The 24533-nt window shown below is 45.0% G+C and overlaps 1 protein-coding gene and 1 long non-coding RNA gene across 3 annotated transcripts; one reads left to right on the top strand and one right to left on the bottom strand.

Annotated features, from left to right (window-relative positions):
* Window positions 1–2916: 2916 nt before the first annotated feature.
* On the bottom strand, window positions 2917–4304 carry Sstr4 (somatostatin receptor 4). The gene has a single exon (NM_009219.3). It carries the CDS (start codon window positions 4208–4210, stop codon window positions 3053–3055), a length of 1158 nt encoding a protein of 385 aa, NP_033245.2. The 5' UTR covers window positions 4211–4304; the 3' UTR covers window positions 2917–3052.
* A 3469-nt stretch (window positions 4305–7773) lies between these two features.
* On the top strand, window positions 7774–23351 carry Gm39957. 2 transcript variants are annotated; one of them, XR_866841.1, is made up of 3 exons: window positions 7774–8361; window positions 17487–17654; window positions 22526–23351. It is a non-coding gene; the product is annotated as a predicted gene, 39957 (long non-coding RNA). The 2 variants fall into 2 exon arrangements; XR_866840.1 differs by having other exon boundaries at window positions 17487–17719.
* Window positions 23352–24533: the final 1182 nt, after the last annotated feature.

Below are 24533 nucleotides of genomic sequence, written 5' to 3'. Positions count from 1 at the left end.
GACACTTTTGTTTGTATGGTTATTTAATTAATAGCCACCTTTGCCAATTATTTCCAGGTTCCATACTGTACAGACTCACCATGTTGTCTGGAAGCTGGTTGAATCACTGAAAGAAACCCTTAGCGCCCTGTCACTGAATACACACACATCCCAGCACATGGACCCACGGAACAGAATTTTGGGCCACGGTGCTGACTAACACAGTAGAGTTGTCTCAGCAAACACAGCTTCAGGATTATGACATCTGTGCTCTCACATTCACCTATCAGACAAGTGTTTCAAAGTCCAATTTTTCTGCATTCATGTCCAGACACAACAGAAGAGCTAGGAACTCAAGCCTTCCATTTATACATATATTAAGAGTGGGCAAATCAGGATGCAAAATGAATAAATAAGTTAATTAATGGAGAAAAGAAAAAGAGTGGGAAACTGAGGTGAGAAAGCCAAAATTACTTCTCTTGGGCTAGCTAAAGCTGATGTTTTCTGTTATCATTGGCGGCTTTTCCAGCTTGAAGCTATTAGCCTTTCAGCCATGATTAATCTCTGTTAAAAGCTTGCATTTTTTAAAAAAAAAATGGAATTTGTCTTTTTCCAATGAACAAACATGTCTTGGGGCCTGGGTGAGTCATTAGAAGGCCGAAAACATAAACTCCAGACTCACTCAAACTACTGCAACCATTGCTAAGGCCAAAAGTTTCCACTATATGATCCTTGCAGTGAAGTTCAAAACTATTTATCAGATATCTACTCTGCCAGGCACCAGGGACAAAGAAACAATTTAATAATAATAAAAAACAAAACAGAACAAAACAATAAGAAGTTGCTGCTATAGACATACGACCTATAGATGTTAAACTAACTGACTTTTTCTGAATGCTCAGGGTGACTGTGAGAAGTAATGACCAGGTAGGAATGGTCTGTGCATGTGTGTGAGCATGTGTGTATTCATGCTAGTGGAGCCAAAGAGGTCAGCGCTCTATTTAGAGATTTCCAACCCATAGCCATGGCCTTTGATACAGAAGAGACCTGGCTATGCCGTTTTCTCATAGGTAAGTCAAGATCAATTGAGTAGCAGACTCTGATGACTTCCACATACTCCTGCACCACCCTTGAGACACCCACAATCAACACCAGTTGTCACTATCAGGCCATCTAGCTGGCTGACTATTTCAGAAAGTGAGAATGCAACAGGTCTATGTCCACACACTTAACTTTCTCTTTTCTACTGTTGGTGGGGAAGGTGGAATCTCCAGTCTTAGCTGCTAAGAGTCACCATGTGGGACTGGGGATATAGCTCAGTTGGTAAAGTGCCTGCCTAGCCTCCACGAGGCGCTGAGTTTTATCCCTAACATGGAACAGGCATGATGCTGAACAATCTAATCCCAACACTCAGTGGGTAGAGGTAGGAGGATCATAAGTTTAAGTCCATCCTCGGCTACTATGTAGTGAATTGATGGCTAGCTGGTGTTACATGAGATCTTGTCTCAACAGCAACAGAACAACAATAGCTAAAACAACAGAAAACACTGGGTCAGCTAAAGAGTTGCCAAACAACAAGGAGCAGTTGATTTTTCCAGGCAAAAATTCTGAAGACCTGGCCTGAGTGACCTGCTTGGGTTTTAAGATATTTGTGCCTGGGACCAGAATTCAGCCGCCTTGTCCATTTCCCACATACCAGGCAGCTGCTACTGTCATACAAGTCATGGCTCTGGGCAAGAAGCCCAGAAAAAGGTCACCTCCTGCTTCTCCCAGGGTTTCAGAGATTCACTGTAACCCACAGGGTGGTGGAGCATTCCCTCAGGCCCCACTCTACTTCTTGGTTCACTCTGGATCCTCATTAGCCTCCCAACAGCTAGATAGAACTCATGCTGACTGCCCTAGAAGACACAGGGCTATGTTCTTTAGGATGATAGGATCCAGGTGTTTTCTTTTCAAGAACACTCTCCCTTGCCAGGCAGCTGTGGAGACTGCCCAGATGACTACCCTGTGCTTCCTCCTCCCCCTCTTGGCTCGTTGTTCTAGTACCACCAGCGATGGCTCAGTAGAACTCAGCAGGGCATTTTTGCTATACTGATCTGGGCTGTAATCAGCCACTTCTCACCCAGATGCTGCATAAGCTGGGTTCCCTCCAGCGCTTTAGCCTAAGTAAAGCTCTTACAGGCTGTGAATCTTCCTCAGGGGAAGTATACTGAAGCTGTGGTTAACTTACAAGGCACAGGAATGGCTTTTCACTGTGGTCATCATCTGATGTCAAAACAGAGTCTGTTTCCCCTCCACCTAGTTCTCTGGTCTTTTTCCGACACCTTCCCCCTCATAGCATAGCTCGGGCTTTAATGGGGTTTCATATTCCTGCAATCAGGGACGGGGGTGGAAAAAAAATTGCAGCTGATGAGATTTTAATCCTTTCTGCCTTTGAATTCCTGACCAGAAGTTTTATGCCTTGCAAAACCGCCCCACATCATGCTTCTTTAAGCCTTTCACACTCACAGGAAGTCTCTACTGGCCCCTTGACAACTGGAAAACACTTGTACAGTGACAGTGCAAGTGCCCTCGTCTGTTACGTAGACATCTCACTTAGCAACGAGAGCCTCAGACCGACACAGAGGGAAACCACTTGGAGTTATCCTATCTTCTCCCTTGTCTCACCATACACACTATGCTACCATACAGCAAAGAGCCTACACAGAGCACAGGCTCTGCCTACCTCAGCCTCCCAAGGGCTCTTTCAAGCAGTCACTGTCACAAGTCACACAAGGGTAGACATTCCTTTCTGACCACCACCTGCTTCCCACCTCTTGAAAAATTGCCAGAGGCCCAGGAATGGATGGTACTTTAGCCCAAATCCCAGGGCAGTCCTACCCCCATGGAGGTGTCCTTGGAGCCAGTCCTAGGAGAGGGAGGGACTAGCAGGAGTCCTGAGGCTCCTGGGGACAGCACACAGGCTGCTGAAAGGGCCTGGCTTAGTGAAAACAGGAGTTGTTCTTGAAGTTGCTGGCTTGAGAGAGTGGCGCAGACCCGTTTGCAGGCGAGGTGAGGGAGGGTAAAATGGTTTTCAGAAAGTAGTGGTCTTGGTGAAAGGGACTTGCTTGCAGCCAGGTTCTGCTTGCACGGGCTCCTGCTGGCAGGGCAGAGGAGGGCATATGCATCCTGCACCCCCTCTGCTTTTGAGAGCAGTGGCATAGTAGTCCAGGGGCTCTTCCTCAGCACCTCCAGTTGTTTCCAGGAGACAGCAGCGCAGGCACAGAACCCGCTGGAAAGAGCGCCGGAAGTTGTCAGAGAGGAAGCCATAGAGAATGGGATTGGCACAGCTGTTGGCATAGCTCAGGATGAGGGACACATGGTTGACAGTGGCATCGAGGCTGGTGACAAACAGGTTCAGAAGCTGCACCACATAGAAAGGCATCCAGCATAGCACAAAGACGGTCACCACCATTAGCACGAGCCTAGTGATCTTCTTCTCTGAGCGCCTCCGTTGTTGCCAGCCAGCCCGCAGGGCCACAGCGCGCATCTTGCCCACAATAAGCAGGTAGCATAATCCGATGGCCAGAACCGGGAGTAGGAAGCCCAACAAAAAAGTATAGATCACAAAGACCGCAGACCAGGCCGGGTGAGGCCAGTGCAGGTTGCAAGCCACGGCCTCGCCCCCACGAGCTGGCCTGGTGTCAGCGAAGACTGCGATGGGCAGGGTGACCAGCAAGGATGCTAGCCACACTCCCAGGTTGATTAGCTTGGCCACGCTGGGCCGCCGGTAGGTGGCGGCGCGCAGAGGGTGCACAACAGCCACATAGCGGTCCACGCTGAGCACGGTGAGGCAGAAGACACTAGTGAACATGTTCAGGCCGTCCACGCTAAGCACTGCGCGACACAGCACCGCCCCGAACGGCCAGTGGCGCAGGGCAGCCGCCGAGGCCACGAATGGCACGCTGAGCATGAAGAGCTCATCGGCGACGGCCAGGTTGAGTAGGTAGATGTTGGTGGCTGTCTTCATCTTGGCATAGCGTAGGATCACGAAGATGACCAGGGCGTTTCCCACCAGGCCCACCAGACACACGAGCGCATAGATGCACTGGATAGTGACCATGCCCGCTGTCCCTGTGCCGTCGGACCCCATCGCATCCTCCTCCTCCTCGTCCGGAGCCCAGCTGGCGTTGATCCCAGGGGTCCAGGTGGTGTCCTCGACCCCCGGAGGCAGAGTTGCTGGCGCGTTCATGTCTCGGGGTGCCCACCCCGGGCAGCGGAATGCGGTGGAGAGCAGCGGAGCGCTGAGCCAAGGACCAAGAGGCGGGCTGGGGTCGCGCGCGCACACGCTCGGCTCAGCCGCTCCGCCTAAGAAGTGCGCGGGGGCCCGGGAGCACCCGCCAATCCCTGCGCTGCCGCGCGCCCCTCGGCCGCGGGAGCTCCATTTGCCCGGCGCGCGCCCTTCCCTTCGCGCGCCCAACCTCAGGTGCCTTTGCCCGAAGAGCTCTTGTGGGCTTTTCTTACCTGCGCCACCTCTGCCATGTTGCCAGTTTCGCCGGGCTATCAGAAACTTTACTTGGAACCCGTCCTACCGTGTGCCGCTAGATCTCGCCTCCGTCAGCTCTTCAGATCCTCTCCCCTTAGGATCCTGGTTCTCTCCGAATCGCTCGCTCACTACCTACAGTTTTCTGGGTATTAAAGTATCTGGATGGCCCCAGATTACCCCAAGCACCCAAGCACGCAGAGCCATCATCCCAGCACCTGACAGCCCTTCCCTGCTCTTTCAATGTTCAGAAAGTCCTGTATTGTCCTTTAGCTCAGTCCAGGGATGAGGGAAACTGAAAGTCTCTATGGACATTTCTGTGGATTCAAGGTCGATAAGAGGCCAGAGGTGGAGTTGGGGTCCTGGGGTGTGTGTCTTGGATCTCTCCCTCTCTTCCTGCCCGCCCGCCCTCCCTCACCCCAAACACTGGCCCTCTGAATCTTTTAAATTGAATCTGCATGGAATTAAGGTCCTCAGGAAATGGAGTGGTATTAGGAGAACTAGAGATACCTTTAACCCCAAGATAACTAACCTCAGGCAAGTGAAATGGCTCAGGGATAAAAGTGCTTGCTCTTAAGCCTGAAGACCTGAATTTTATCCCTATGATTCACAAGAAAAGAAATTTGACCTCTATTTCCCACTGTGGCATGCATGCATCTGCCTCCCATCATTCATATATATATATATATATATATATATATATATATATATATATACACATGTATATATATACATATATATATATATACACACACACACACATGAGAGAGAGAGAGAGACAGAGACAGAGAGAGAAAGAGAGAGAGACAGAGACAGAGAGAGAAAGAGAGAGAGACAGAGACAGAGAGAGAAAGAGAGAGAGACAGAGAGAGAATGCTAGTGGTGACATACGGTTTTAATCCTGGCACTTGGGAGGCAGAGGCTAGCCTGGTCTACAGAGTGAGGTAGCCAGAGCTACACAGAGAAACCCTATCTCAAAAAACAAAACAAAGAAAAAAAAATAAAAGAGAAAAAGAAAAAGAAAGTGAATCCCTGTCTCCCAGGTGCTTTGAGTAAGTGGACTCCAGTGACAGAGAGACCTGCTAACTCCCACATGGCACTCACTCATGGAGGTTCCTGCCACAGGAAGAAAGATGGCTTGCCAGCCTGTGTCATCCATCCCTGCTTCCAAACTCACTGCTAGACATGAGCAGGGAACCCTCCACTTCTGCCCTAGATAAGCTGCTAAAGCAAGGCCCTAGAGAAGAGCTGGCCCTAAAGGGCATGACCCCTTTTGTGGTCAGTCCTTAAATGTGCCTGCTTTTTCCTTTAGTCTTATTCCTATCAATGTCTCCATGGGAGGGGCCTGGACCCTCACACAGAAAAAAAGCAGAGGAAATGTTTAGTGGAAGGAGGTGTCCAGTGCTTTCTGTGTAACTCTGGACTCTGGAGAGACTCTTCAGTAACTGTTCCACAGATTACCTCTATTTCCAGGTCAAGCGTGTTGTCTGTCTGTCCCCTTCCCTGGACTCACCTCCTCCGAGGTCCCTTCACCTATTGAGCATTCAGTACTCTCTCTTCCTGGAAAAGTCTTTCCTGAAGTTCTCCGGGTGAGCTTTTGGAATCTTCCTACTTCTTCCTCAAAAGTTCCTTCCTGGTACTTCCTGCCTCCATACTCTTTGCCTCGGGCTCTGAACATGTGTCATGAATGAGGTTCAGGGACTGGTGGGGCCATCTGATCTTGTCTTTTAAAAGTTGCTTCAATGAACTGGTATTAAGTTGATGCCAAGAGGCCCTACCTACAGCATAGCACTGTTGCAAAGGTCAAATCTCTTGTGGTTGTGTAAAAGGAAGTTGGGAAACCTGACTTTGTTTTGGTTTGCATATCACATGTCTCCCATAGGCTGTGTCCCCTTGATGGTGACACTACTTTGCAGAATGGAAACTGGGAAGCAGAGCCTACTTAAGAAAAATAGGTCTCTTGGGGACATGTCTTTCAATTTAAAAGGAAATTATTATTTTCAGTTTCTAAGTGTTTATCTGTGCATATGTTTGAGCTACATGCTACCTGGTGCCTTGCAGAAGCCAGAGAGAGTGTTAGATCCTGAGGAACTGGAATTACAAACAGTTGTGAGCTGCCATGGGGATGCTGAGAATAGAGTCACAGTCCTCTGTAAAAGCAGTCAATGTTCTTAACCAGTGAGCCATCTCTGTAGCCTAGGTAGTGGTGGTGTGTGTCTGTGTTTTTAAAGATCATAATTGGCTCTTGTATTTTCCTGTCCATTTGTTTCCTGTCTGCCAACTGCCATGACATTTTGCCTCAGTATAGAATCTGTGGCACAAGAACTATGGACTAAAATTCCTCAAATCAAGTCAAAATAAATCTCTTCCAATGTACCTTGTCTATGGCAGTCATTTGGTGATAATGGCACGATAAACAGACAAGATGTCTGCTGTGGCCTTTGTTCCTCAAAGTCCAGAAACAGATCTCAAAGTTGAAGTTTTGATTTTGCTGATGGTACTGGGTGAGGGATGAAGCCTGTTCAAATTCTGGGTATTTATAAAACATACATGACATTATATTCCCCACAAGCCCTTGCTTCATTACACCAGTGAATGATCTTGGGCAAGACATCCAATTTGAGTTGCCACACCCTTCGCTGTAAATGGGCATCACCCTATCCCCTTTCCCCACTATGCTGTTGTGTGTTCCAAGCAAGTTGACATACTTGAAGCTGTTTAAAGTCTGACATGGTGGGCATGGTGGCACATACCTTTAATTCCAACATTTGGAGGTAGAGGCAGGAGTATTAAGAGTTCAAGGGCAACCTGTATTACATAGAAACTTCAAGACCAACCTGGATCTATGAGGTGCTATATCCTAAGAGCAACAACATGAAAAAACAATTACAACATGAAAGACATCTGGCACTGAGAAATTCCATACATTCATTGATATCATTATCACCAGAATAGCACAATAGACATTGTGTTAGTAAGCTTTTTGTTACTAAAATAAATACCCCAGATAAACAGGGCTTTTTGTTTTGTTTTGCTTTGTTTTGTTTTGTTTTGTTTTTGAGAAACATGGTTCATGTTGAAATTTCCATCACATTAATTGAGTACCTGGAAGAGGTATTGGCCAACTCGTTACTCTACCAGGAGAGGAGGCCTAGGGGAGCATTCATGCTGAGAAGCAGGAAAGAGGTGGGTTTGGGGGCTCTTCTGCTTCAGGAAGAGAAAAAGCTGCCTGCAGGCATAGTAGAGCAGAGGCTGCTCTGAGTGTCCAGATCCAGGGATGAAATAGGGAAAAGAGGGCATCACTTGCTACCAAGCTTCTTGGTAAATTCTATTTAGGGAGTTCCTTGTCTTCCCTCTCCATCCTTCTAACGTGGCTCTTTGGTAAGAACAAAATGAAGGCTGGAGATGTCTCAGAAGCCTCAGCCCATAGTCCAGGGATACTTTAAAGGCTCGTCTTCCAGACAAAAGTACCCACGGGAAGGAAGGCTTAGCCTGCTCCTGAGAGCTGCTTCTGTAACTTGCTGATGAGCAAAATGGTCTGAAGTACTTTAATCTTTTTCAGATTTGCTGTCAGCAGCTCTGCAGCTGCTCAGGTCAAGAGCCTGGTTTACCCAGCACCAAGTGCCTGGGATCCTCAGAAGAAATTCACAGACTACCTCACCACAATGTGAAGAAAGTGCCTTCCAGTGTCACTGGAACTGCAGAGATGTCCTAGACAGCAGAATCACAGGGCACCTCCATAGACCCAGTGCTCACACTAAGTGCCTTTTTCAACCTCCTATAGGCATCCCTAACTCCAGATCTGACATCTACAATGCTTGCTCTAAAACTTGAAGCTTTTGAATGATGGCATAACAGAGGTAGGTAATTTCATAGCATGAGACTCTTTTAAGCACAAAATTCATTTAAAAATAGCATAATATTACCTCCAAGCTACCTGTGTGAGGTATATATGAAGCAAATAAGTTTTACATTTAGATTTGGGTCCTGTCTCATTATGTACAAGCAAATGTCCCCAAATTTGAGAACTATGCAGCTTTGAAACAAACATCATGGACAAAAAAATTATCAGGTTTCAACTTACTGGCTCCCTTCTGAAATCTTAGGCAATAAAAAGTTCTGGGGCATGAGGCTGGCTACAAGGGTCTATGGATTCTACCATCTACCCTTGTTAGCCAGGCTGTAGCCTCTCACATGACAAGTGAGAACACTGACAGAGGAGCTTGCAAATCCTGCTTGATAGCAGCCTGGCCTTGCAGCTTCTTGAAAAGAGCATAATAGTTGGCAGGCAGATGCAGGGGCTTGATTCTGAGCACCTGTATAGAAAATATGAGCTTGAAGGCCTCTTACGATATTATTGCTGTTTTAAACAGTTCCTTGCTATGTAGCCTGGGCTAGCCTCAAACTCATAACACTCCTGTCAGAGCCTCTTGAGTTCTAAGATTACAAATATGGGCTACCACACCCATCAGGGCAATGGCTTTAAAAGAGTAACCCTGAGCCAGCCCGTTCATATCCCATTCACATTGCCATCCTCATCCCCAGACTTGTGGCATAAAGTGCCAAGGATATCACACCATTGGTGTCACCAAGGGACTTTGCTGAGGCTCAAATGTGAGAGTGCTAACTTGAGTATAGCAGTGCATGACTGAAATCCCACCACATGTCAGGTTGAGATACGAAGGTTGGCAAAAGTTAGAGGCCAGACTGGGCCACACTGTGAGTTTTTTTTGTTTTTTGTTTTTTTTTTTTTTTTTGTCTCAACAACAACAACAACAACCAAAACAAACAAAAAAAGAAACCCAAATGTTCTTTGACCTTTCTTTTCCCTGGCTAGTTCACCTCTTTGAACTGGAGGTAAGCATTACAAAGAACTCAACCACAAAGAACCACATACTAAAGTTCTCTGCCAGATATACATAGGATTCAGGACATAGAGAACAAACAAACAAACAAGAAAATGAATGGAAGTATCTCAGACGTAAAAAATATTGGTTACATGATGAAATGGTAATATTTTGAATACAGAAGGAAATAAGTTGTATTACATAGTAATTTTTACCTGTTTACCTTTAAATTTTTGAAGGTTATTTTATTCTCTCTCTCTCTGAGAGGTGGGTATGGGCACATGAGGTGCCTAAGCAGGACAGAAGAAGGTATTGTGTTCCCTGGATTTGAAATGCCCAATCAGGGTGCTGGGAATGGAGTCATGGCCCTCCCCAGAAGTGCTACTCATTCCTAACCACTGAATATCTCTCTGGAACCTCTTTAACTTTTCATGATGTAGCTACTATAATTTGACATTCCAACAGTGTTGGGAACTGCATTTCATATTCTAGATTCATAGGCTGTTTTCTACTACCATTGCAATTTTGCTTAACATGGCAACCCTGGTAAACATGGTAGCTGAGAGCCCTAGGCAAATTTTGAATTTAAATCAAAGTTGGAAGATACTTACTCCCCAGGATTTTGGACTATATTCTACTTGCTCCATCAGAGCCGTATGCCTGTGGCTAAGGCCCACAATACAACATGCTCCTTAGGAGGGCAGCGAGGACCTTGAGGTTAAGAGTGGAGCTTTTACTGTTTACAAATGTTCTGTTACAGCGCCAGCCTAAATACTCATCAACAACGGTGTGGGCAGAGAAAACACTCTCTATGTGCATTGTGAAGTTTTATTCAGCCAAACAGAGGGAAATCGTCAAATGCAGAAAAAAAAAAATCCAATCAACGATCACTGTGTTAACTGAATAAGTCAGGCTTTAAAAGACAAATACCAAGCATTTTCTACTTTATGTGTAATCTATATTTTAAAAGAAAGACATCAACACAGTAGAGGCTGTATTGAGGAAGACAGTTTTCTCAGGGAGGAGCAAGAACAGATTATAAAGGGGTGTACAAAGTACATTACAAACATATATGAAACCCACTCCTATGTACAGTTACTACTACCAAAACCTAGAAGATACTAGACTCTGAATCCCGTCTTGCACCTCCCAAACCCTGCTGCCTCCTTCTCCTTGTGGGTATATCTTTTCTGTTTTTAACATGGCAATTTACATATGTGCATTCTCACATTGGCTTCCTTCCTGGGACCCCAGATTGCAGGGTGGGGATGGGGTCCAACTCTGACCAAGGAGGTAAGTGGGCCATCTGTAGGGGCAGGAAAGATTTGGCCTTTCTCTCACAGAGATATATGCCGCTTGGAGTTGCTGTAGTTGTCTGGGACTGTGACCATTGAGATGGCCAGTGACCTGAGAATGGAGGGCTAGAGAGGAACTAGAGGGCTTGATAACAGTGAGACATGAAAAATGTCCAACTTAGTTGGTGCCATTGACTTCTGCCAGTGGAAAACATTAGCCATTCTCATTTCACTGTGTTTAGTTTTGATTTTGGTTGCATGAAGGCTAAAGCTTTCTGGTTCACTTACCTCTTCAAGCCCCTGCTCTCTCATCCTAAGAGCCCCAGAATTTTTATCTTGTCTAATGAGTCAATATGATAATAATGGTAGAAGACATTTCTGTCACATTGTGAGGTCTACCCTGTTTAGAAGAAGCGACTCACCTAGCACACACAAATGCTCAGCACAGAATTCAGAACCTACATCATTTCAAACTCAACATCTCCTGCTCAGACTGTAGACTCAGAGGGAAGCTGTGCTCTCAGATCGTCACAGGGAATGTCTGTGTGCTCTGGGGGTTGGGGTACCCTTTCCCATCCTCCTCCCACAGATCCAGGAAGAAAATTACAGAGATGTGTGAAGAGTGATTTCAGCACTATGTGAGCTTTGGACATTCAGATTCTCTCACAATCAGATGATGTCAGAGGCAGTGCGGGGAACATGTTGCCTTTCCAGTGTTCAGGATGCAATGATCATGTTTTAAAATAGATTCAGTAAAGTTCCTGCAGCTCTGCCTGAAAGCTGGGGGAGCTCAGCAATGGGAGTTTTATTTTGCTAGTCGCCAACCCTGCCATTCTCTCTGTCCGATTTAGCAGCTCAAATCACTAGCCTATTCCTTACCCCTGCCAGCAACTGTGAAACGCTGCCTTGACTGCTTGCCTTCCTAGGAAGCTGACAGCTTAGGTCATCACAATTTCAGGGCAGCTGGAAGAAAGCTGGGCCAGAACAAGGGCTGTATTACTCAGGGCACAGCTGACCTCCTGGCCTTCATCAGTCTCCTTCTCCCACCTCCCTTCCACCTCCTACAGTTTACAAAAGCCCCTTGAAGATGCCTACACATCAACATAGAGTCATCCCTAAGCTTGAGAAATCTTAATCTTCAAAAGGGCACATAGCAAGCCTGTCTAACCTTTGCTCTAGACAACAGATGCTATCTTTATTATCCTTCTCAAAGAACACATTATCCTTTTGACCCCAAGGATCATATCTCTGTTTCTTAGGATCTTTGCTATGTAGATATCGCTGAAAAGGTAGCTACATGCAAAGTTGGTAGTAGCTCAGCTTCAACAGGTGCATAGGCCTCAGATAATTGTCTCTTAGGGTATCCTGGGGTGGACAGAAACTCTACTTCCCCTGTGAATTAGGAGAGGATTCTGTACACCATTTCTTGCTCTTTGGGGAAGAGGAGAATCACACATCCTCTGTCAAATAGTAGAAGCATCTGAGCATCTTGTTCCAGCCCCTTGGAGTAGAGAGAGTCCCCTTTCCCACTGTTGAATAGCAGAGGGCTCTGTGGTTCTTGTTCCAGTCTTTTGAAGTGGGGAGGATGCCCATTCAGACTCTTCTGCTCACCTCCACTGCGCTGTCTTGTGTTTTGCTAACTCGATACAAGATAGAGTCATTTGGAAAGCAAACACCATGCTTTAGAATGTGTCCCCACCAGACTGGCCTGTGGGCAAGCCTTCGGGGACACTTTCTGGATTAATGAATGATTGATGATTGATGAGGGAGGGTCCAGACTACTATGGGTGGTGCTGCCCTGGGCAGGCACCTGCACAACTGGTCCTGACTTGTACAAGAAAGCAAATTGAACAAACCATAAGAATAAGGCAGGAAGGTGCACTTCCCCCATAGTCTATGTGTCAATTCCTCCCTTCAGTTCCTGTTCAAGATGCCCTGGATAATGCACTACATGCTGTAAGATGTAATAATCTCCTCCTTCCCCTAGTTTCTTCAGATCATGGTGTTTTTACTACACCAGTAGAAACCCCAACTAAGACACCCACCATTCTCAGAATGTCCTCCCTGTTTGCATCTCCCCACGGCATCTCTGTATTTGTCACTTAGCCCAAACTACCTGGAGCCTTCCAAGTATTACCGCTCAGTGGTCCATCATATTTTAAGCAAAATATCCTCACAGGCCCAACTTCTGATGAGCAGGCAAGTGGATCTGCTCTGTTCAAATTGGATCCAGATGCCAGTCCTAGTTCAATGAGCTCTGGCCAAGCGCTAAATCCATTTACCATAGTCTGCTCGGCTTATGTGGCTAGATGGAGAAACAGAGGCCCGTATGATGAGGGCAGGGACACAAAATCAGTGAAGAGTGGCTTAGCCAGCACTGACTGCACAAGTGGCAGTGTCCTCATTACTACTAGTCATCTTTGAAACCTTCTTATAAGTCACTCACATTAACAAAGTCACCAAAGGCCAGGCCTAGTGGCATATGCCTGTAATCTAGCACTGTAGAAGTTGGAGCAGCATCCAGGCTGTCTCAAAGAATCAAAAAACAAAACAAAGTAAAACAAAACAGAAAAAAACCCACAAAGTTATGATAAGTGAATAAATGACAATAAAAATAATTGTAGGCAAATATAATTAAAATAATTTCAGCAGAAAACATTTTCAGCCATAAAACCATTTAAAACTCTAGATGGTACATATTCTGACTCTGAATATTTTCTAAATGGTTTGGATCTTGGTGGTGGGTGCATTGAAAGCAGTGCCTGACAGCTCCTTTCTTTGCTAATGGCTTGCTGGCTCTTTGTTCTTTGCAAGATGCCAGAGGTAGTTGGTTACCTTGTTACAGAACTGTGTATATAAATGCAGCTCAAAAACAAAACAAAACAGAAAAGCAATGCCAACCAATCCAGCAGCTTGGAGTCAGAGGCAGGGCAAACAATAAGAAGGAACGTTCTTGGTAGACATTTCCATTTTGACATTCTGTCTGAATTATTCCCAACCGAACCTTGGGAGACTTAAAGCTTGGCAGGGGAAGGGTTGATGTTCTGCCGAGCCCTAGCTCAGTCACATGTGAGTGGAGGGCTGGGAAATGGCAAGCTGGGTCTCCCTCATGGCCTGGCTTTACATCTGATTCCAAGGAGACCTGTTTTTTTGAGGTACCCTGTAAGAAGAGCTGATGCTGAGGTGCTGCCTGAACTCTGCTCTGTCGGAGGTTCCACAGATTTCTCTGCTCTGTCGGAGGCTCCACAGATTTCTCTGAAGATTAATGAGTCTTTTATAATACAATGGAAGAGCCTTGAGGCTGAGTCCTTTGGTCAAGACAGGGAAAAAAAAAAAAAGAGGGTACCTGGGTGTGGTGGCACATACCTGTAATGCCAGCATTTGGGAGGTAGAGGCAGGAGGATGGACGTTCAAACTCATCCTTAACTATTTGGGACAATCAAACCAAGGGTGACAAGAGACATTGCTTCAAACAACAACAGCAAGCAAACAACAAACAAACAAACAAAACAAACAACAACCAGAAGGATAAAACTCAAAAGCTCAAAGTGCACAGATGGGCAGCTGTAGTACCCCTGATACATGGTCAGGGGTAGTATATAGTATATAGCTGTGGACATTTCCGAAACTAGAATTTGATGGGGGCATTTGAGGTTATAGAGTGGATCCTGTGGCTTTAGCCCTTGTAATTATTTTTGACTCATCTGCCTTCTTGCTTTGTTTTCTATAACATAGAGTTATGCATTTCAACTCTCTTCCTTGGGCTAGTTATCCTCAAGTGCTTTCATGTGCTATACTGAGTCCTGGCCTTCCTTCTTTAAACATGCAGTGAACTGACTTCTGGATTTGTATTCTAATCAATCCCTAGAAAGTAGATTTTCATCCCCTGCTGTGCTGTTTCCACCGATATGACCATGACTCTCAGTGCCTGGCCTGGACTTTAATCACCTTTGCAGGTTAGAGTTCTTGGCTATTAGTTTATCCATTCATGTATACATTCACATATTTGTTGGCATGTGTTTTAATAATCTGCACATGTTAGACTAAGCATTTTGAGATATAAAGGATGAAACAAAATTTGAGTGATCTGATTTGAATAAAAGGAGTGTCCTCAGTGGTCTCTGCGTTAAAGACTTGGCCAGTAGAGCAGTGTTCCTGGTAAATCCTGCAATACATGGGACCTAGTGGGATGTTCATTGTTCTCTGGGGCTACGCCCTTGAAAAGAGTTGGGAAATCCACTTCTCTTCCCTCTCTCTTCTCTGTCTCGTGGCTTACAATGTGTCTGCTCAGACATGAGCTCTCCACCATTGCCATCAGCTACCTTTACCAGAGGCCAAATACATGGGACTCCCAGACCTTCCAAAACTGTAGGCTTAATAAACCTTCTCACTTCATAAAGTTGTCCAACTCACATATTTCATTGTGGTGATAGAAAGCGGACAAGTTTCTTTTCTTGAGATCTCAGGAAACACAGCACAGACAGGCAAAGTATGAATTCTCCCTTCACAGTAATAGTGAGAGCAAAGCCTGGGCCAGTGATGCAGGCCTATGATGGGAACACAGATCTCTTTCGCCATGGAGGCCAGACTGCAAATCTAAGACTCTCTCTGGGAATCAAAATGGAGCAAAACAACATCATTTGGGAAATTGACCATTCAAACATTTCATCTCTTTGATGGTTTGAATGTAAATGTTCCCAGTTGGCAGACTGTTTAGAAGTGATTAGGAGATGTGGCCTTGTCAGTGGAGGTATGTCGCTGGCGGGTGGTGTTTGAAGCTTCAAAAACCCACACCAAGTCCAAACTCACTCTCTGCCTATGGAACAGAATGTAAGCTCTCAGCTCCATGCCTTGTCTGCCTGCTGCCACGCTCCCCACCACGACGATTCACTGAAACTCTAAGCAAGCCTCCAGTTAAATGCTTCTTTTATAAGCTGCCTTGGTTATGGTGTTGCTTCATAGCAATAGAACAGTAGCCAAGACAGGCTCACACTAACCCTTTAATTCTCTGCCTCCCTGCTTTTTCCTGTCCCTGGTGGATCCTTAAAGAAGATCACATCCTCTTTGCTCTATTGATATACCAGGTTCTGGGTAGGAGCCTGGGTTGGAGAAACTTTGCCTTGTCCAGATAGTTATGTCTCCCTAAGAAAATGTTCAAAGGATCCAGGAAGTTGTGGACATCTCTGATCCTAGTGCTTCAGAGGTTAAGCAGGAATATTGTGAGTTTGAGGTTCAGCCTTGAGTTACATAGCAAGACAATCTCAACAACAGATACAGAAGCCTGCATACAACCCTGTTTAGAGCAGACAACAGTGTGCTCAAGTTTTGTATGAGCTCTGTCTTCTCTGTGGGCCTTCTACAAACTAGGCAGAGGATGTGGGAGTGACACCTTCAAAAGCAGCGTATGGAGAAACCCTGGGAGGTGTTTTCATAGTATTAGAAGCTGTTACACCAACAGGTTCACCCTTGTTTTGATAATACAAAATGCATGTTAAAAGCAAATATTTGCTGAGTGGTTCAGTTGATGCAGATCTTTCAGAGGCCCTGGAATAGAGTTATTAATTTTCCTTCACTGCGACATTTCTCAGAAACGGTGAGGGAACTTGGTGAAATGTAGTCTGCTGCTCATCTCTGGGGTAAGATGTGGGCCTCAGGCCCGAGATCCAGACTGTCAACACATTTCCCAGATGATTCCAGTGCAAATCAGACTTGAAGAACTTGTCTGCATAATGAGAAACAGGATTTGTCTTGAAAACTGATTATAAACAGGGGGAGGTTTGTGGAGAGTGGGGGAATGTGCTTAAACTACAGTATATACTTACATCATCAACCTAGCTTCTAGAAGGCCCACAAGGAAGACAAAGTTCTAGAGTTTATGTTTCCAATAAGCACCACAGTATTGTAAGGTGGACGGGATGTGCTTATGAGAAACAGATCTTGAGTGTTCGCCAAGGGCCATTGCCATTGTCAAAGTCTTCCTTTCCTGTGCTTCAGAAGGTGGCAGAGCATTTAAAAATGGGGTTAGTTGGATGTCTCTAGAGTATTAGGACTTGTGTTCTGTGGGAACAGAGTGCCTGGTCCCTTATCTTTCATTTTAAATTCTTGGCTATGAAGGAAGCCACTTTGTTTTTCCATTCTGATGCATCCTGATACAGTCTTAGCATCCACCCAAAGCAAAGAGACCAAGTCATCATGGACCAGAACTTGCCAAACTGTGAACCACAATGAAACTTTTCTCCCTTAAACTTATTTTTTCATGTATCTTTTTTATACTGATGGAAAGCTGAATAACACAGGATTGTTTTTGAGTAGAATTGCTAATGAACTGTCAATGTTCTTAATATTACAACTAAGACAACCAACCAACCAAACAAACAAAGCCTTCTGGACTCTGCAGCCATAGATGATGGGGCTCACCTGTAATCCCAGCTCTGGAAAGAATGATGTCTTGGAAGTTCAAGACAAGCCCGAGTTACATAATAGGTTTGTGGCCAGCTTGATCCATGTATTAAGACCCTGTCTTAAAAATTAAAACAAAACAAAACAACAAACAAACAAATTTGAGCTCTGTGCTATGAATTAGGTAATTTTTAATTGGCAATGACAAATAGAGGAAGATGAAGTTGCTGGATGTTGAACAGACTTTGGGATGGTAACCATGGGCCTCTTAGAAAATTGACTAAGGGATTTCTTTCTCTAGGAAATGCATTGGTGTGGAAATTTTTATGAAGACTAGAAACTTATTTTCTCATGGGGGCAAGTCTAAAATCATGATGTCACCAGGTGAGAGGTTTTATGAAGGTACTCAGTTTCAAGATGGGGCTTTACTGTTGTATCTTGCAGAGCAGAGAGACACTACCATCCCTTGACAGAGAGCTGAAGGAGAGGAGCTCAGAACACTTCCAGAAGCATCTTACCACGAAGGCAGTACCTGTATAGTATAATTGCCTTTCAAAGGAGCTGTTAACAACCATCACATTAGCCACGTGGTTTCCACACTCAACTTAGGAGGTGACTGTCTTAATTAACTTTCTATTGGTGTGATTAAACAGCATGGCCAAAGGCAATGTGGGGAGGTAAGTATTTATTTTATCTCCCAGATTGCAACCCATCATCAAAGGGAGTCAGAGTAGGAGCTCAAGGCATGAACCTGGAGACAGAAGCCATGGAAGAACACTACTTACTGGTTTGCTTTCCAAGCTCATGTTCACCTACCCTTCTTAATCCTCTCAGACCACCTACCATGTAGCATGTAGTTTCTGCCACTCGACTTTAAGCTCCAGGTGGACCGAGCTACCAGCCCCTGCCCAGGAGCCACCCTGGATCTGCAGATGAAACATACACACACATTAACTTATTTTAAATATGTTTTGGCTCAATGGCCTTGCTCTTCTAAGCCTCTCTCAGCTAGCATGCCCCTCTATTCACTCCCAGCTTAAAACTTCCAAATCTTCCCTTACCTTAGTTGCTCAGTTACCTTTAGTTCCAGCTCAGTAACTCTAAATCTGATCCCAACATAGTTGCATTTCTAATTTCTTGCCTGCTACCCCAGGTTCAGTCAGGGAAGCAGGCACAGACAGTGGGAGATGAGCACTGAACATTGCCTTGGTTTGTACTGCCTCACTATTCTTTGTTATGGACATGCGTGTGTTGGTTACACAGCATTGTTAATCTCCACTAGTGGAGATCCCAGAGAGAAACTGGTTGTGAGGTTCCTGTGGCAGCTTGGTTGGTGAGCCTGGCGGTTTCTTCAGGATTAAACTACAGCTGCTGGTTTGTGCCTGGTGTCTGCCTGCTGAAAGGAATGATCTGTAGCTACTGGTTTGTGGGTGGTATCTGCCTGCCTCCAGGACTTCTGCAGCTGCTGAGTCTTATTTGGTGTTTGCTATGAGACTGAACTGCTGCCAAAGAAAATTGAACTTGCCCCCAAAGAACTATTGCTGAACAGGTTCACTTCCCATATCCCAAGATTTGTTCTCTTTCACTACCTCTGCTGGGTAATGGGCTAGAGGAGATGACAGACCCTTATTAAAAGAAGGTTGAAAAACATTTATGCCAACAGATGCCATACAAAATTAGTAAACAATACTCTAAAAATATCAAAATCAAGCCATACATGGTGGCACATTGCTTGTGAAACCACCACTTGGGAGGTAGAGGCAGGGGATTGTGAGTTTAAGGCTGCATATCAAGATCCTATTGTGAGACAAACATGTGAACAAAGAAGCTAAACTATCAAAGTCAAGAAACATAAGGAGGGTGCTTACAACACTTAACACAATGCAAATGCTATAAACAGTTATTATATTGTTTAGGGAAATTTGATAAGGACAAAGTCAAAGTCTGTGCATATTTACCACGAGGGTATTTTTCCTAGATACTTCCCACCCATGTTTTGTTAAAGCTGAGGATTCAGAATCCATGACTATAAATGATAAACTGTTCTCAGAAAGTGGGAGAAACCTCTTTATTTATTCAACTCTCCAGGAGTCTGCTGGTAGCTATTGCCCCCTTGCATACCATCTTGGATGCCCTTTTTTATGGACTTCAATCTATCCACAGTGTCTATTTTACAGCTAGAACTAGTCTGTTTCTTACAGAACAATTACACTTTCTCCTTTGATGCCATGGGTAAAGCAGTGGGATGCTGGGGAGGCACCAAGTTCCCTTCCTTTCTGGCTCCTGTCCTGCCAAGAGTTTGCACTTCATCATGAAGATAGCTATCTTTTCTCAGCTTCTTGGTATTGTTACTGGGTATAGATCTGGATAATACTTTGTAGACACCAAGTACTTGATAATGGGTGTTATTCTAATGATCTTCCTCTTCTATGGCTGTAGTTGCTAAAATGACATGTACAGATTGTGCAGAGCCAAATACAATGAAACAATTCTGAACATACAGACTGGGCAGTGTCCTGAAATCTCTGGGTGAATCCAGAGGGCTTCCGAGGACATCAGATGGGCAGATCACTGCTAGGGCTTTCTTCCAAACAATATGTAGTGAGCCAGAGGAAATGCCTTCAGAAGAGCTTGCTGTTCAGCTACAACACCCTGTTCTGTTTTAAAGGGCAATGGGAGGCTCTCCACTGTCACACCTTGAAGCCAGGGGGAAACCTGGGTAGACTTTCACCTTTGCTCATTTCTAGGATTTTTGGTTTTGCTTTGTTTTGTCTTTATCATCAGTTTTGAAATTTGCCCTCTAATCAACAGACTTCCAACATACTATTCATAACACCTGCCAAGTCAAGATGGTCACAGTTCCTCAAGTTGTTTCCTAGGAACTTGTAAGTTGCCAAAACTTCATCCCATTCATATGGGACTTATAGACATGGATATTATGACCTGTGAGGTCAGAGGGCTCAAACGTCACCCTCAGAGCATCCTGTATCTCCTCACCATCTCATTAAAAGCCATGCAGCTTGACTATGCATTCAAGGGCCATAATGACATCACTTCCCCTTATTTTTCAAGCCTCATTCCACCCTGTGTGGTTCCTTTACAAATCACCCTAAACCCTATCCTCAGGAAGGTGAAATTGGGACTTAGGATTTTGCCTCATCATGCTTGGCTGCCTTGTAAATAAACTCTTATTGGGAAACTTTGACAACTGGAAAAACAGGCCTCCTTTGGTAACTATTAGACATTTTTGAGTGACCTATTCTGATGCCATTTGTGCTCCCGAGGATCCCAGGGTCACATTGAAACTACTCTTCTATTAAGTGTCTTCTTCCTGTCTAGTGCTCTATTATTGTCACTCCTCTTCCCTTCTGCTGTCCTGTAGTTCTAGATGAACCAGAGTCCTCCTAGCCAACTTTTAGTCAACCTAGCCTCAAGGCTTCCCTTAGACAGACAGGACTCACAAGCATAGCCTCCTTCCAGGGGTGGTAGCAGCCCAGAGTGCCAGGACAGGGACAAACAGAGAGTGTATTAGCATTCATAGGCCACAGAGGCTTCCAGTGGACCTATACACCATATCAGGTTTACATTTCACAATATACAATGACTAAGGCTTTAGGAAATGCATGCAAGTCTCTCGTTTTCCAGAGGGTAATCACCCTCTACCCACAGGACATACTAAAACTGAAGAGTCACTTATTTGTCTAATGTTAAAGTTCAACTGGGAATCCTGAACTTAGATGAGGTAATCTAAGACTCTGTTGAGTCAGATTTGACTTGGTTGATTGGAAGCTTGGGAAAGCATCCTTCATTTCCCCTTCCCTTCTTCATCCTTTGGAAGGCTACCTCTAGCATTTCAAATTCCACAGAGAAGCCATGCCCAAGCAGTGAAGAAGGTGAAGAAGATGACAACTTTAGATTTTCAGAGCCCAGAACCTCTAATTGTCTTTGTAATGACCTTCCTTTGACTTTAGTTATGTCAACTAACACAAATCACCTACCTTACCATTAGTGTATATCTAGCGCCTGTACCTTGCTTGGGACAGAGAAAAAGAAAGGAGACATTCACTGAGTGAGAATCCCTGGGTAGTTTTCCTCTTTTCCTCCCTATAAGAGCCCTTTGCTACAGTGAGCCTTCTGAATGTGGTCTGTGAAGACATTCTCCCTGTCCCTCTTTTGAATATTGCGGGCCCTTGAACAAACCCATGTCCTACCTAACAACTCTCATTTTCCAAATATTAGCCTTTTAGGTCTTAATTTGTGTAACAGAGGCAATAGTAGGAGCAGCAGTAGGCATGACAAGAGCACTGCAGTAGAGGTAGTGCATAGCAGCCACAGCAGAATAATTGTGCTAATAGCAGCATCCAATCTAGTGACAGTGACATCTACAGTAAGAGAGCAGTAGGAAGAAGTAGCATCAGAAGTATGTATAGCATTAGAGGCAGTGCTGATACAATGAGAGGCTAACACATGGCCTCCATGGCTTCTACATCAGATAGTGTTCTAAATAGACTCCAATTGTAACTTAGTTAATTGCCCAACGCCTTCTTCCTGCAGTGGTGGGTGTTATTATAATCCTCATCTTCCAGGCAAGGAAACACAGGCACTCAGCAGTGAAGTGATTCTTTCAAGACCATACAGTTGAACAGTGTGATGGACTTGGAACTCAGAAAACTGGGGTTCGTAGTTTCAACCACTACACTAGTTACACATTATGCAGCAATCTCCCAGAAAACTTGGATTATGTGATTTTCCAAAAAAGTAGAATCATTTCTTGACCAAAGCTAGGAGGCTTCAGGAACTTCCCCAGTATGGCTGTTCCCCAACCCTGGTCCTGGCTTTCTTTTCCTTGCCTGGTGAAATTGACATGTAAGCCTGTTAGGGACTCCTGTACAGCCAATGCTCCTGTCTGCCCCTGTGCTGGGCTCCAAGTTGAAGAAAGGGGCTCACTCTGACCAGGGAGATAGAGGAGGCCTCTGTGCCCTGCTGTGAGTTAGCAGCTTGCTAGTCAAGGGGGGTTGTTTTGTTCTAGGTGCTCTGTGGAGTGTTCTGTCCCACTATGATACAAACCTTAAAACCGTGGGTTGTCCGGTCATTCAGCACTGCCATGAATTCTTTGCTTTCCAGTTAAATTGAAGAGTAGGAGCCTCAGCAACATGGTCCAAGAGGTCTTTGGTCCTCTCTGAGCACCAGCCTTTTGTTTGCAGCTCTCTGATGCACAGAACAGGCTTACAATGGCTGTCTCAAGACCACACTAGGGTAATGATTCCAGCTGAGAATTGTGCCCCAGCCTAAAAAAATGTATGGAACTGGCCTAGGTATGATTTTAGGATGAAACATTTACCAGCTATTGCTTTAACCTTGCATCCATAACTTGTCCTTTCGGAGTTATGCTTCATCTTCGGGAAAATGTGGGGAGATAGGGAAGGCCTGGCCTGTGCCATCAGAAGGATAAAACTCCATGTCATGATTTGCTTTCTCCCTAGGTTGAAAAACCAGATGCCAAAGTTCAGAGTGACTGAAAGGTACAATCTGAGAAGACATTTTGGAAAACGGGGTCCTGGTTCTGTGTGTAAGCCTTGCTACCTCTCTGCCAGATCTCGGAGCTGCACACAGTTGTGAGGGTGGCAAGCATCCCCAGATCACTATCATTTTAAAACAAAGAACATTAGCACTCTTCAAAGACTGTGATTGACTTCTCCCCTGCTCTGGACACAGTAGCAAATTCTCAATACACAGAGAACAAGGAAAATGACATCTGAGAGCACAATGCCAGTTCCTGCACTGGAATTACAGTTGTGGATGCTGAAGTCTTACTGAGACTATACTCCACATTGTAAAGGAAAATATGCTCATAGTTTAAAATGCAGAATTTCTAGTGGAGAAATAAAAAATATATATATAAGAGATAGAATTTTTAGCAATAATACAATGTCTGGAACAAAGTACTTAGTATAATGGGAGGCACTCAGAAAATCAGGCAGATAGTAAAGCAATATAGGATAAAACAGACATTCAATTTTATCTAGACTGAACTCTAGCAGCTGAGCACACACAAATAAAAGCCATTCGGATGTCTGTGGTTATGAAGGTTTTTTGTTTGTTTGTTTGTTTGTTTTGGTGAGGCTGAATTCTCCTCACATTACTTTTGGAAGAACACTTAGCAGTTGACCATATCTTTCTTTGGGTAAAGCCAGTAGCTTGATGGGGTATGGGGATAGTGGAGATAAAAGGCTGTCCATTAACTCAATGTACTGAGAGAGAGAGAGAGAGAGAGAGAGAGAGAGAGAGAGAGAGAGAGAGACAGAGACAGAGACAGAGAGACAGAGACAGAGACAGAGAGACAGACAGAGACATAGAGACATAGAGAGAGAGAGAGAGAGAGAGAAAGAGAGAGAGAAAGAGAGAGAAAGAGAGAGAGAGAGAGAGAGAGAGAGAGAGAGAGAGAGAGAGAGAGAGAGAGAGAGAGAGAGAGAGAAAGAAATGTGAACTGAAATCCCGGCACACTTACAGATTTTATTTTTCAGCACCAGATTTCAGACCCCAACCAAGGTATCAGATCCTGAATGCTAGGCACATGCTCTGCTGCTGAGTAAAGTCCCCAGCTCCCATGGCAGCGATTTAACCGAAGAGGTGTTCCAGCGAGGAACATGGCCTGTGAAGTATCACTTCCTCTTCTGCCGGTGAGACTGAAACAGGAGACTTGGCTGGATAGTTCATCCAATTGGACTGGTTGCCCCCTGGCTTTTGTGATGTCCGTTCAGGGTCTCATAGTGCCTCTGTTGTACCAGTGTGGTCGGTGGCTTGGGCGGTTTCTCTTTCAGAAGCTATTTTTAGCAGGTTTGGAGTTGTTTTGGTGGCTACATGTGTGAGGCCTGGATAGAGAGCCCAAGGGCAACATCTAGGGTTCATTATAGGATGAACTGTCAGATAAACTGCTGAGGACAGGCTCCAGTCTGGGTAACAGAGCCTCACATTTAGACTGACTTTGGGTTCTGAAGCAACCAAGCACAGGCATCTCAGTAGACACTGTCTGTCTTTGCTCTTCCCAGATTTGGCAACACTGTTGTCTTCATGGAGCCCCTACCTCAACAGCTCTGGCCATGATAACGTGCTGCCCCCTGGTGGTCTGTGGGCAAGGACCCATGAAGGGTACCTTCTCAAAGTTGTCTGTTGCTGGTGAAAGAACTTGCCTTAACTCCAGATAACTTAAAACTGAAGACTGAAAACAAGATATTTGTTATTTGTCTCTCTATTGGGCCAAGAATCTGTGGGGCCTCTCAAGGCTCTGTTACCTGGACCCGCACAACCTTGTTCACTGCGTTGTCTTTTGGAACCTTTGATCACTGTATCCTAAGCTCCCCAAACAATTGAGTGATATCCTAGCCAAGCTAAGCCAGCCCTCTCCCACCACAGGACCTTTGCATATATTACACCACATACTTCATTTTCTTAAGCTTACACCTACACGCTACTTCCAACTGCCATTTCCTG

The sequence above is a fragment of the Mus musculus genome, chromosome 2, assembly GCF_000001635.26.
Source record: "Mus musculus strain C57BL/6J chromosome 2, GRCm38.p6 C57BL/6J".
Lineage (NCBI taxonomy): Eukaryota > Metazoa > Chordata > Mammalia > Rodentia > Muridae > Mus > Mus musculus.
Note: the sequence above shows the minus strand (reverse complement) of the source record. Positions and strands in the feature narration are given on the sequence as shown.